The sequence below is a fragment of the Gymnodraco acuticeps genome, unplaced genomic scaffold (genome assembly GCF_902827175.1).
Source record: "Gymnodraco acuticeps unplaced genomic scaffold, fGymAcu1.1, whole genome shotgun sequence".
Classification (NCBI taxonomy): domain Eukaryota; kingdom Metazoa; phylum Chordata; class Actinopteri; order Perciformes; family Bathydraconidae; genus Gymnodraco; species Gymnodraco acuticeps.
In genome coordinates, this window is record NW_022989799.1 from 2,657,669 (window position 1) to 2,671,268 (window position 13,600).

Here is a 13,600-nt window from a genome sequence, read left to right on the forward strand (position 1 = left end):
GCTATGAGTTGTGTTTGTACAGTTATATTCACAATGAACACAAAATACACTCACCTCTCTGTGTTGTCTGTGTCATCTCCTTGTCTGGCCAGGTATCTGTCCGCCTTCCTCACAGATGTTGAGTGATGCTGAGCCTTAGCACAGAGCTGAGCCACTGCTCCAGATCCAACGCAGCCCGAGGGAACTAGATGATCATTGAATACACAAGTGGATCTATATTTATACCAGTGTTTCCCACACATCTGAAATATACTTGCGGTGCGCTGGCTTTGTGACGTGCAACAACATTAACCTTTCTGTTGGTCGCTTGTTAGCAGACCCTTCACGCGATAGCAGAGCAAACAGGTAAAGGAGGCGTAGAGTGAGGGATAATTGTCCACTAGTTAATTGATCGCAGATGGCGTCGTGCTCGCGGACGGATTTTTATTTTTTATTTTTTTAAAAGGGTCGCGAAATATACTTTTGCGGCCGTTAATATACCTGGGCGGCCTGTATACTGTTAGTAAAGATATACATTGTATCTATTTCATGGCTAGTATACATAATATAATATGACTGGTATAGGTGTGAAAATTAAACACTTTTTGAAAAAAACATTATGATAAAATATTTTTATAATTCTGCAAATATTACGATAAACTCACAGCTATTTTTCAGCCCGGCAGTAACACCCCCACGGCCCGGTACCGGTCTGCCGCCCGGGGGTTGGGAACCCCTGATCTAGGGGACGCTTGAGGTTTATAGAAGAAAAACAAAAAGGTGCCTCTACCAAAGCTTTAACCAATGCCTGAGCCAGCTCTTTCCTGGTTCATTAGACTGCAGGATGTGATTTGATACCGTGGACCAATACGTCTGAGATCAAAGACACTCTCTGAGTTCAGACTCTGCCACATGATAAACTACACACAATCGATGGGGCTTTGCTGTGAGCTACACTGGAACACATACAGCTTATAAAGCTTATAGTTAGGGCTGGCTCAGGCTTACCTTGAATCAGCCCCTAGGTATGCAGCTATGGGCTAAGACTGTCGGGTGACCTTCACCTTTCATCTTTTACCTCGTCTCATCCACCTTATTATTTTTTGAAAGCACCTGGAAGATTTTTGTCCATATGGATCAATTTTAATTTTATAAACATTCTTTATAGCTATTGTACATAACATGTACAAGGATTCAAAGCTCTCCCTCTCCCTTTATTTGGCAAATTGGAAAACATTTTTTTTTTTTTTTTTTCTGTTGCATTGTTGGAGGAGCCTGGGACATAAGATTTGTGTGCATATGGCAATAAAGAGTCTTTGAATCTTGAATTCATATTATCATTTAAATCCTTTGACTGGTATTGGATGATCTATTTTAATCTATATATTTGACATTTATTGCTCGTCTGTCCATCACGGGATATCCCTCCTCTGTTGCTCTACCCAAGGTTTCTTCAATTCTTCTCTCATTAATTATATAATTTCTTTGGGAGTTCTTTCTTGTATGCTACAAGGGTGTAGTGACAGTTGCTGTCATATGCTGTACACACTGTAAAGCCCCCTGAGACAAAAATAATTTGACTGATAGATTGTCATGCCCAACACAAGGTTTTAAGACCTTCTGGCCACACTTGAAGGCCAGGGAACACATTTATATACGAGAGTGCACTTCAGGGTTTTTGAAATGACATTTGCATTCACAATCAGGCAGGTCCTGGGCATGTGGTTTATTTTTTATCTTATTACTGTAGGTTTTGTTATAATACAAAATGTTTTATAAATTATTAACGATGTTACTGCTTGTAATGCGTCTATTTTAGTGCTTTTTTACATTACGAAATGCTTCTAGGACACTTGGAAAGTTTGCAGCAGGTCTCCCTTGAAAAAGAGATCAATGATCTCAATGGGATTCACCTGCATAAATAAAGGTTTGAAATGAAAATAAAATGTTAATCAATGCTTTTTTTTATATTTATAAGGATTTCCTTTTTTTTTTTTTGCTCTTTGTATTAAGGATTCTGTACATACAGTATAAGACCATGTTAGAAATAAGTCTTTAAATGTTATTTCTCTGAATGAATGGTCTGTCTTCTATATCCACACAAAGAATCAATAAATCAATCTGCATGTAATCAGCACCTGCTTTACTGAGAGCAGCCCATTACACTATCACCTGAGCACTGCCTTTTTAGAGCATTCAGGTGCAAATTATTCATTAGTCAATTATGTATCTACTGATCTGTACACATTTTTTTTAAATATTATCGTTAACCATAATCATCAAAGAAAATTTGAAAAAAACAAGTGCAAAGACGGCAGAGAAGGAGAGATAGAAAGAGAGCTAAGTGGAACCGAGCAGCAGGTTTAGCAGGTGGAGAAAAGGTACTGTACACCCTTAATGTCTTATAAAAATCATAACATTACTAGCCTAAAGCCATTTTACACTCGACCAAATTTCCAAGTATAATGAGCAAAAAAACACCAGTGCTCGCGACAATGAAGCCCTGAGCAGTTACTTCATAACTGCCTCGTCATATCTTACCTAAGAATTATTCAATCCAAATGATTTGTAATTATAGATGTGTGATTCAACTTAAGGCCCATTTTTGATTGTTAAAAGATTGGACCACCTTCGCAAGTTAATGTAAAAAACAGACATGATGAAAAAACTGAGAAAAATATAGACTGTCAAAACGTGATTTGTCATTGACTGCAAGGTAAATTGTAAATCCATTTTTGCTCACCACATACTTTGGAGCTTTTACTGTTGCAGGGTTGTCTCCAAAATCACTCTTTCATTTGTCATAACCGACTTTATAACAGTGACAAAACATGGACTGTCACCCTGATGATGTCGTGATTGGCATGGTGATACTGAAATATAACTTGTCATTGAAATTATGCATTTTAATTGAATTTGTGTTGTTATTTGTGGGAATGCTTGAGTACATTTATTGTAGATGAAATGTAATCCAACCTTTTGGCAGTACCCTGAGGGCATTAGAAGATGTTTGAGGCACACCATTGGGGTGGTTGTAGAGGCGATGTAGCGTCTTGTTGTTGAACATTAATTCATTTGAATCTTTTTTTTCATGCCATGTTAACTAAACTGAATTCAGGGTAATAGGAGAAGGCAATACTCCTGCAATCCCTCTAGAAAAAGAGTCACGTTGTTACTGAAGTCAAACAGTATCTCCAGCACTGACAAGCCGCCTGAGGGTTTTGTCTAATCAGATCACAGAGCATTTGAGAAGGGCCTTGCACAGATAATCGAAGACTGCTAATTCATCTATCACCAATAATCGACTATTGAAATACTTTTTGGGAGTAGTGGATGACTATTTCAATTCAGCAGTCCTAGCAATGCCCTAGAAAAGAGTGGTGCAGTGATGGCGGATTTTTGCAGGCTGTCCTCAAAGTAAGCGTTGCAAGAGCTCCCTCAACAAAATGCAAGGGAATTTGTTTCTCCTCAAACGCTCAAACTAAATACATCATGGTCCCATGGCTGTGCATCTATACCGCTAAGCTAAAGGCGGCTAATCTAGGCTGTGATGACGTTATGTACTCTTCTTTTATCTTGTAAGCAACCATCGTTTTAATGACACATAGAAGCTTCAGACATTCACCAGTGGGGTATTTACTGACTCATTTTAAACCACATATATTTTTTAGGGCATCTAACCAAAAAACGAGACACGAGAGAAACAGTGGTGGTAAAATGCTGACTAATGTCCGGGTTTCAAGAATCATTCCAGCACCACTCTAGAAATAGAAAGAATAGAAATCTGTACTTTTGGAAGTGTTGTCAGCATCCAGCACTATCTGGAAATCATCAGGGGCCAAAAGGAGACCCACAGCGACCAGGATGGGACGAACGTCTGTCCTGTCTTGGGGCTGCATGTCCCTGGCCTGAGGAAGAGATGAACGGATTGGATTTCAGAATGAAATTATCTCTCATTAAACCCCACTGCATATGAGTGAAATTGATTTCAGTTTAACACCAAAAACTCATCTAAGTATGTTTTTGCCTTGTTAAGTTCAAAGAGCTTTTTCATTATGTAATGTTATCACCGCCTGACAAGGGGGGTTAAAAACCTGCTGCATAAGCATAGCGGCTTTATCCTCGGCCCGGGAGGTCGTTTGGTAGAGGGTCCCTCTGAGCTGCAGGAGGCCGACAGCTGACGACAGGCGCTCTTGTTGTGTCCCGTTATCCAGCAGCATGGCTTTCTGAAGATGAGTCAAAGAAGCCTCAAGGCGCCCGTCCTCCTCTTCAATCACCGCCAGCTCTGAGTGGACCTGACAGCGCATCTCCAGCAACATACTGCAGATATAACAAGCAGTGCACTAATATATTATAAATCAATGGAAATATGTCTGGTACCAAAATTCCAAATTGGGAGATCAAATGAGGAGATAATGTTGATCTTATACCAAATGCCATAATGTTGGCTCTTTATTGCATTATTGTAACAAAAGAGTAAAGGAGCCTGACAATCAATATGACTGGTTCTTACTATTTATCGTTAGAGTTGCATTTCCCTTGATCCAAATGCATTTCCCTAAAAAACTATAAATCTGCATTACCTCCAAAAACAATTGAATATGATCAAAACTATACATTACTGCATTAAAACAAACTGAGCTATATTATAAAAGAGCTATATTAAAACAGGGTCATAAAAGGGTTTCAAAATTAGATTTATATAATTTATAGCAATATATTAAAACTTAAATCAAGATTAAAAAAGTTATGAAAGGTTGTATTGTGATCTGCATATGTACTTTTGTATGTCCTTCATATTCTACTTTTGTATGTATTCAGTCCTGGTACATAACTCAATTCTTACCTTGAGATTTGAAATAATTGTTTTAATACATTTTGAAACGTACTTATCATCAAGTTTGTAGTTAATTCTCCATAAGATTTGAGGTCATTGATGTAATTGCATAACTAAAAGGATGGCCATTTTTGTATAAGCTTTGCTTTCTGCCTTCCGGCTTTAGCACATTTTCAGCTTTGTTTTTTCAGTTATCAAGACAGACGTTGACATACACACCAAATATATCACGAGGTAATTAAAGAAAGAAAATAGCAACCTTTGCATGTCTTCCAGAACGTGGGAGACCCTGAGCAGAGGGCTCTGTATGCGTTTCTTGAGGTTGTGCTGCAGGAGGGGCAGACAGCAGCTCCACTGGGTAACGCACACTGCCTGCATGGCCTGCAGGTCTCCCCCCCCTCACTGCAGTCTGCAGACACTGATCCAGCTTGTCTATCTCCCTCAGCCGGGCCTGTGGAATAACAACTGCAGATTGAGAGTCTCTCCGGTAGCTTCTATCATTTGGCAGGTACACTTGGATTGAATCAGATTGAACATGTAGTGCCAGTTCTTATGTGACAGTTGTAATGCCAAAATGAGATTATATGATGCCACTTCCCTCAAGATATTCTGTTAGAGGTAAAACTCCTGAAACACTATTAGGGCAATTAAATGTAAATTAAACTCCAATGGACCTCTAACTGCGTGACTTCTAACTGATGAAGAAGTTCTATATGTGTTCTTAAGTCAAGGACATACAAGTGAAAGAGGATTTACTGCCTTTAAAGGGGCCCTATTAGGCTTTTGGGTCTTTCCCTTTCCTGTAGTGTGTTCTATAGGTTGTTGTGCATGTAAATGGTCTGCAAAGGCTAAAATCCATTTGTTCCGTCCAGAGGGAGTTTCTCTCACACATACTCCCCCCCGGCCTGAAACACCTCCATTGGACTCATTTGTTTCCTTTTGTAACATAGTGACATCACTATGTAACACACACGCTGATATTGGCAAGCACTCCAACAGATTGTGCATGATAGACTAAGGGGCGGGACATCTCTGTAAGTGTAGCCTTTACATGTTCACAATTTAACTGCAATATGTATTTTCTAAATGTAATAATTATTATTTGTTGTAATATTTCATGCGTGCAATATTTAGCCTTTTATTTTGAAGTCCAAGCTCACGTCTTGTTATGCTGTTCTCGCGTGAGTTAGAGAGAAGAGAACGAGACCAGAAACGGCACGTAAGATGCACGGATACTTTTACAGCACGGATACTTTTACAGCTCCGTTAGTTAAGTGTATTCTTATATATATATATATATATGTATACGTTCCTGTCTAAATCACTTGAACGCGCTGTCTTTAAACAACTCTCCTGTTATCTCCATCAGAACAACCTTCTGGATCCGCACCAGTCTGGTTTCAAGGCAGGTCACTCCACAGAAACTGCTCTCATTGCTGTCACGGAGGAACTGCACACTGCCAAAACTGCATCCCTCTCCTCTGTCATCATCCTGTTGGACCTGTCTGCTGCATTCGACACGGTGATCATCAGATCCTCCTTCGCACTCTCCAAAACTTGGAGTTTCAGGCTCTGCACTTTCCCTCCTCACCTCATATCTGAAAGACCGTACCTACAGGGTGACTTGGAGAGGGTCCGAGTCCGACCCTTGTCAATTAACTACGGGGGTCCCTCAGGGCTCTGTTCTTGGTCCCCTCCTCTTCTCCTTGTACACAAACTCGCTCGGATCAGTCATTAGCCCGCATGGTTTTTCTTACCACTGCTACGCTGACGACACCCAATTAATTCTGTCCTTTCCCCGCTCAGAGACCCAGGTCGTTGCACGCATCTCTGCTTGTCTAGCTGACATCTCTCAGTGGATGTCTACTCACCACCTCAAGCTCAACCTTGACAAGACTGAACTGCTTTTCTTTCCGGGAAAAGATTGTCCCACTCTTGACCTAACAATCAACATCGGCACCTCAGTTGTTTCCCCGACTCAGACTGCAAGGAATCTGGGTGTGACCCTAGATAACAACCTGTCCTTCACTGCAAACATCGCTGCTACAACCCGTTGCTGCAGATACACGCTTTACAACATCAGGAAGATACGTCCCCAGCTGACCCAGAAAGCAACTCAGGTTCTGGTCCAGGCTCTCGTCATCTCACGCCTAGACTACTGCAACTCCCTCCTGGCTGGTCTACCTGCATGTGCCATCCGACCTCTGCAGCTCATCCAGAATGCAGCGGCTCGTCTGGTCTTCAACCTTTCTAAATTCTCCCACACCACTCCGCTCCTCCGCTCCCTTCACTGGCTTCCGGTAACTGCTAGAATCCACTTCAAGACACTGGTACTTGCTTACCATGCTGCCAATGGATCTGGCCCTTCCTACATCCAGGACATGGTTAAACCGTACACCCCAGCGCGTGCACTACGCTCTGCATCAGCCAAACGACTCGCTGCGCCCTCGCTGCGAGGGGGACCCAAGTTCCCATCAGCGAAAACACGTGGGTTTGCTATCCTGGCTCCAAGATGGTGGAATGAGCTCCCCATTGACATCAGGACGGCAGATAGCTTGCACATCTTCCGGCGCAAACTGAAAACTCATCTCTTTCGACTCCACTTCGAGCGTTAGAACGATTAACGAAGCACTTTTATACCAATAAAGGACTGGCTTACCTAAAGCCAGTTGAGTAGCACTTGAAATGTTTGGCTCTATGAAACCTGATGTACTTATATGATTCTGTTTTCTTCAAGGTTGTATTTTGTTGGTCGAATGCACTTATTGTAAGTCGCTTTGGATAAAAGCGTCAGCTAAATGCAATGTAATGTAATGTAATATAAGTTGTAAGGACTGAAGAATACTTCCCTCTGTTTTCAGAGCATGCAGCCAAAGAGGTATGTTGTTGTGTTTGTATTACTTTTACGTTTATTACTTTGCTAGTCATCTCACATGCTGTGCATGTTATTGTGTGTCTAACACGATACTATATTTGTCATTTATACTGTTTGTTTATGTGTAGTTTTCACGGTGGATTCGAAGAGGAATAAACCCGTTATGAGAAAGCCACTTGTGTCTGACTGTGCTTCGAGGGAATTAGCACTCCAACAGATTGTGCATGATAGTGGCGGGACATCTCTAAGCGGTTGACCAATCACAACAGAGCTGGCCAGCTAACCAATCAGAGCAGACTGGGCTCTGGTTTCAGACAGAGGGTGAAAAGAGGTGCTGCTGTGCTTTTTGAACATTAAAGTATGGAAACGTTTCACAGTAGAGGTAATGAACCTAGAAAGAAGCATAAAAGGGCCCCTTTAAACAAAGAATGCGATTACAGAAAATAGAGAACATTTGTTCTGTAATTGGTCCACTGCCTGAACAACATACAGGGGGGAACACATGGCTGATGATTTAGACATATGATTGAGCACCTCCACACTGGCTTTGGAATAGTCATTCATCTTGGCTTCTCTCTTCAGGAGGTTGATCTCACAGTTGACACATTCAATTAGTATGAGTTGGCCGATACTCTAAAAGAAAAAGACATACATAGAATTTAAAGAGTCAGCGTCCAAGCAGATCATGGACGGGGCTAGGGTTAGGGAAGAGAATGAAACATCTTACAATGTGTATTATTTTTGTCGTATACATGCAATGTTGTTTATTACGCAATAATTTCACTAAATTCACAAAGTATATGAGATCAAAATGGAACATGAAAAAACTGCAAACCTTTCTATGTTATAATTCTACACTGCTAAAAGTAATTATACATGCAGCAAGCACTTTGGCCCTTGAGCATGAGCTCAGTTAATTAATCTCATCTATTGTCAAGTGTCTACTTAAGAGGGGATGTCAAATTCCAGCATACATTTGCATGTGTTTATGATATGTACAGTAACAGCCTGAGGTTTTAAGGGAATACCGGACACTCACAGCCTCTCCCGCCGACTTCAGCTCTTTCAGACAGTCAGCAGCGACTTCCTGATGCTTCACTTGTAAGGCCAGCAGAGCCAACTCCAGGAGGAAGGAAACCCTGCAAATCCCAGATAAAAAGTCATTTATACAATCCCCAACACATCAGTACAGTAGTGTGAGCCATGTTGTGACCTTGGAATATCCATGTGTACACCACACATAGATTTTCCAAGGTCATGGTATTTGGTAATAAGATGTGAAAGAAGAGGACAGGATGCTATGAAGGTAATGTTGTTGGGTAGGAGATTTGTTGAGGACACTTTGGGTCACAGACCTGTCTGCTGGTTGGACGGGTGTCTGGCCCTGACTGGAGATCAGTGGCGAGGGAGAATATTTGGTACAATCCATCAGGATATGAAGAATCAGCTCGAGCTCCTCCTTTGTTGGCTCATCCACATTTATTTCTTCCAACCTGCTACAAACCACAAATAAAATCCTGTCTGTGTAGATTCATATATAAACTACGCATGCATCTGTATTCCCATTTGCCCCCTAATGTACTCACACCAAACAGTGCATTAACCCTAGGCTAAATAACCTAAATGATGCTGACGAAGGCGGGGTCAGACTGAGTCATGCTGCCGACGTTTACAGCCGAGCCAAATAACCATAAGAAGATCTGACATGTTGAGTACATGCCTGCAGAAAAGAAGGGGGGGCTGGGAGTTGGTTTGTACTATGCCACACTAGAAGCCATGGTACTATACCAATACTGTTCGCAAGAGCCGGATTAACCTGCCCTCTATAGGGCACCGATAGCTAAACTGAGAGGCAGGAGATCAAGTCTGAAAAGCTAGCTGTAAGCATTAAACCCTCAGGATCAGAAAAGCATCAAAATCCCTCGGTACTGTATTTCCTACAGCTTCAAAAACACGGCATACATCAAATATTCTAAAAAGGCAAACATACATACAATCAATAAAGCAGATCAAAGTCTGTTTCGTGGAGGTATTGATTGCAGACAGATAACGTTTGCTTTTATCATGACAGTACACAAACAAGGCTTTCTGTAAAAACAAATCATTTCAGAGCAAAATAAATAAACATTAACTTTAGTGTATCAGAAACGTTCCTTACTTTTTCAATTCCTGTATTTTGTAAATGACTGCTAAGGTAGTGCTCTGTGTGCTTGTTTCAAGGAGGTCATCAGCATGTGTCAGCCTGTGTTGTACCTAAGAAGAGAAAGATAGAAGTTACTCTTTATTTATCATGCACGTGTCGTTGAAGAGCCATACTATATTTCAAAGCAACATTGTATTTACTTAACTGATTGCATGGACAGTAGTCCACTGATTAGGAATGAGTGAAAACATAGGATCCATATAAATCTGGATGATAGTGTATGGAGATGCTGCAAAGAGCCCAATTCCTTTTGGTTGTTAGTCAATATTACATTTGAACTACTTTAATAAAGTGTTACAGAGTTAGTCATTATAGTATCTCTACACAGTCCCATTACATACAGGTAGTTACTTATTCAGTGATTTGTAGGAATTCAGATACATTCATATGAAATGCTCTAAAGAGGGTTCAGACAATGTTCTTGCTTTTTCCTGTTTTTTATGTATGTTATAAAAGTTGAAACAAAGCAGTTTTTCCTATTCTTTGAAAAAAGGACATATTCATACACAGTTTACATTCGATACGTTACCTGCAAAAATAAATATGACCACATAATTACTTTATAAATGTATTAAGTCACAAATACATGCTGCTTACCAGTAACTTAAAGATTCTTGGATAAAGATGTGGGGTATGTGCCTTGATGAATTCTTCCGTCTCTTTGGCAAAACTTGCAGCATCTTCTATTATTCCAGAGTCAACAATACATCCAATAAGATGCCTGAATAGAAACAGAGAGCAAATGAGAATGATTCTATTTCCGTGTCAAATCAAGATGGTGAGTTTTACAACAGCAGTCTCCGCAGAAATATACAGTATATCAAGTTCCCTTTTTTAAAACTGCAAACCCACTGTTCTGTACAAGCTTCTCCGAACTTAATTATATATTCCACTCTCTTCTTAAGGCTCTGGTCAACTGAACACATGGCCTATTGTTTGGTTGTGACTTTTCAATATTTATTTGGAGCAAATTAAATAGCCTTATTTTTTAAACTTAAAGTAGAATTATGTCAACGCCACTGATTTTCCAATTGTACGTAATGTTCTTAGGATCTTTAAAATTCCGACTTGAATTAAAGCTGTGAATCATAATGTTAGCTTTCTGGCTCATAGCTGAGCCAAAGGGTTCTAGGGTCTTAGCGGAATACTGTTTCCATTGCATGAGAACCTTATGGAGGATAATATATGTACTTTCCAGGCATTAGTCAAAACTCTCCGATGTTACCAGTTTAATTAAGTTATTATAGCAAATGATCTTGTTGTAGTCATGAAATGCCCATGGACGTGTCAATAACCAGGAATTCATTAATTATCCATTTTGGTTAACATAGGACTTGCTTTAAAAAGGTTTCTTGTATTGTTTTTCATCCTTTGGTTGGTTTTGGAACAACATATTCCAAACAACCATGCATTGGATGGTTGGCAGCAGAACAGTGAGAAACCATGTACAGTATGTCGGGCCATCTTGATCTTTTATGGATAACATTAAACTATGAAGTGCATAGGACATACCGTCACCAATCCTATGAACACCCTGGCTAGCTGAAATGACACTGTACACGATTGGTACATAATGTTCTTTGGGCAGAGATAACAAACGTTTGAGCCTGAGGCGTCATGGGAGAACATGATGAAACAGCTTAGAGTGGATTCTCCACTGTGTTGAGGAGAATATGTCAAGAACTTAACGAGGTACCGAGAGAGCTGAGGTCACAAATGAAGAGCTGGTAAATTAGCCTCTGTGCGTCACCCCTTGTGAATCCAGCAGGAAACTGGACAGAATCAGGACTGGACTTATTCATGAAAGCGAGCAAAGAGAACACGGTGGGGTCACTTACATCATGAGTTCAGCCCTCCAGCTGTGGTCCTGCTCTGCCACCTTCCTCCATACTCCGGACCACCTGCCTGAGGGAGGGGACGAGGTGGGAGCACCACCCCGGCTGCAGGAAAAGACACACCGTCTGGAAGTACAGCACTGAAGCGTTGAACACTATGAAGTAGTCTCTGTAAGAAACAAACCACATGCAAAAATAAGTTGACAGAGAACACTCAATTATTTATATAATGCACATGCAAGGAATTGTATCTCTTAACACAACTAAATTCAGACCAAGTGACAACTTTGTATGAAGATGTTCTGTGAATTGCAAATGTGTGTGGATTAACCAACGTCCAATGAGCCTCAGGGGGGGGGGTCCTGTGAGCCTGTCTATGTCAAAGGAGGGAAATGTATGAATTTGAGGCGCAGATGTAGAGGATAGTGTGAACAGACTGTTTGAGTGCTGCTAATTTATTCACCAGAGATTGTGTTGTGCATTAGTCTGGGCTGGATGTATTAGATATGTATTCCCTTTGGTTCTAATTAAGATTGCTCTTTCAGCCCTTTTTTTATTGACAAGTTATGAGTTCATTACCAAAGAGATTCAGCACTGATTGCTTGCAAAGGCTAAGCCGCTATCTCCTAAGATATCTTTCAAAGTGAGAAAAAGGGAACGCAGTTTCTTATACATCTATATTTATCATCCTTTTAACTATACTTACAGATACTGTTAGAATATTTTTGAATAAAACACTCTTATATAATCCTCTTCTGAATAAGGGGCTGAGGTGAAGCATGTTTTATTTCAACAAGGCTGTTTGCAAATGAAACCTTTATGTCCCGGAATATAGTTAACGCAGCAGACTGAACCCTTGTAACCGATCATACCATCATTAAAGAAAGAAAAACATCCTCTGTTGTGAATATTTCTCTTTGAATGTGTTTTAACAGGTGCCCCTTGGCACCACAATGGCATTTGCCAAGCAATATCAGATGATAAACTGTAAATGGCATCCATTGATCAACTTTAGTGACACTGTTAGAACAAAGCCAAGCACACTTCTGAACGTTTACATACCTTGGTTCATGCTTTGCGATTTCAATTGCTTTAAGAAAATACAGCACAGCCTCTTCTAAGTCCCCCTAAAATAGAAAAGGGGAAAGTTAGACCTTGTAAAAACATAGAAAGATCAGACGCGGAAAGTCTTCAACAAAGGCTACAGTTTGTTAAAATACAGAGAAAACTAACTGTGACAATACAAAGGGCAATAAGCCTCGAAGAATCAAAGAAAAGTTCTTTACGAAGCTAGAACGTCTGCTCCTTTGTTAGAGCAAATAAGTGCAGTATATCTGTGACTGTGTGCATATCTCATTGGTAAAGACACACAGGACACAGCCCCCTCGAGGAGATGTGTCCAATTGATTGTCCTCACCAAGCTCCCAGGGGGCGGCGGAGACTTCAGCCGGACCTGGCAGAGGTAGGCTCGACACAAAAATTGATTCGCCGGCGGATTCCCTTCAAAGTACATCTTTAGACAACGCTGTACTTATCTCTAACACCAAGCTGAAAACACAGAAAAAGAGAAGCACAAAGGCAAACTAAATGAATATTTAAACTGTATCTGCTGTTATATTCTGTCAGCATTTGTATACCTTGATGCATTATTAAAAACATTAGAAAAATGCTTTGGGTTGTAATTGCGGCTTTTTGCCCTTCGAATGTCAGTTGTGTTTTGTTAAGATTTAATTCACATAATGTAAGTGTTGTTAGGGGAGGCAATTCTGTAGAGAAGTGGTATACTTAGAAGTATATCATAAGCTTGCATTAGTTTTTGTACTTAAGAAACCTGTATATCATTTTTCTCATAGGGGGTGATCATAAAACAA

The 13,600-nt window shown here is 40.4% G+C and overlaps 1 protein-coding gene across 1 annotated transcript in view; it reads right to left on the reverse strand.

The window, feature by feature from the left end:
- Window positions 1–13,376, reverse strand: part of LOC117550317 (cilia- and flagella-associated protein 46) — a 141,786-nt gene extending 128,410 nt beyond the window's left edge. Inside the window, 15 exon segments of the mRNA XM_034222699.1 lie at window positions 55–184; window positions 3,770–3,887; window positions 4,074–4,299; window positions 5,076–5,200; window positions 5,202–5,267; window positions 8,226–8,324; window positions 8,731–8,830; window positions 9,047–9,187; window positions 9,850–9,944; window positions 10,492–10,615; window positions 11,733–11,773; window positions 11,775–11,898; window positions 12,792–12,856; window positions 13,147–13,259; window positions 13,367–13,376. Of these exon segments, the coding sequence (XP_034078590.1) occupies window positions 55–184; window positions 3,770–3,887; window positions 4,074–4,299; window positions 5,076–5,200; window positions 5,202–5,267; window positions 8,226–8,324; window positions 8,731–8,830; window positions 9,047–9,187; window positions 9,850–9,944; window positions 10,492–10,615; window positions 11,733–11,773; window positions 11,775–11,898; window positions 12,792–12,856; window positions 13,147–13,259; window positions 13,367–13,376 (1,577 nt within the window).
- Between the last annotated feature and the right edge of the window lie 224 nt (window positions 13,377–13,600).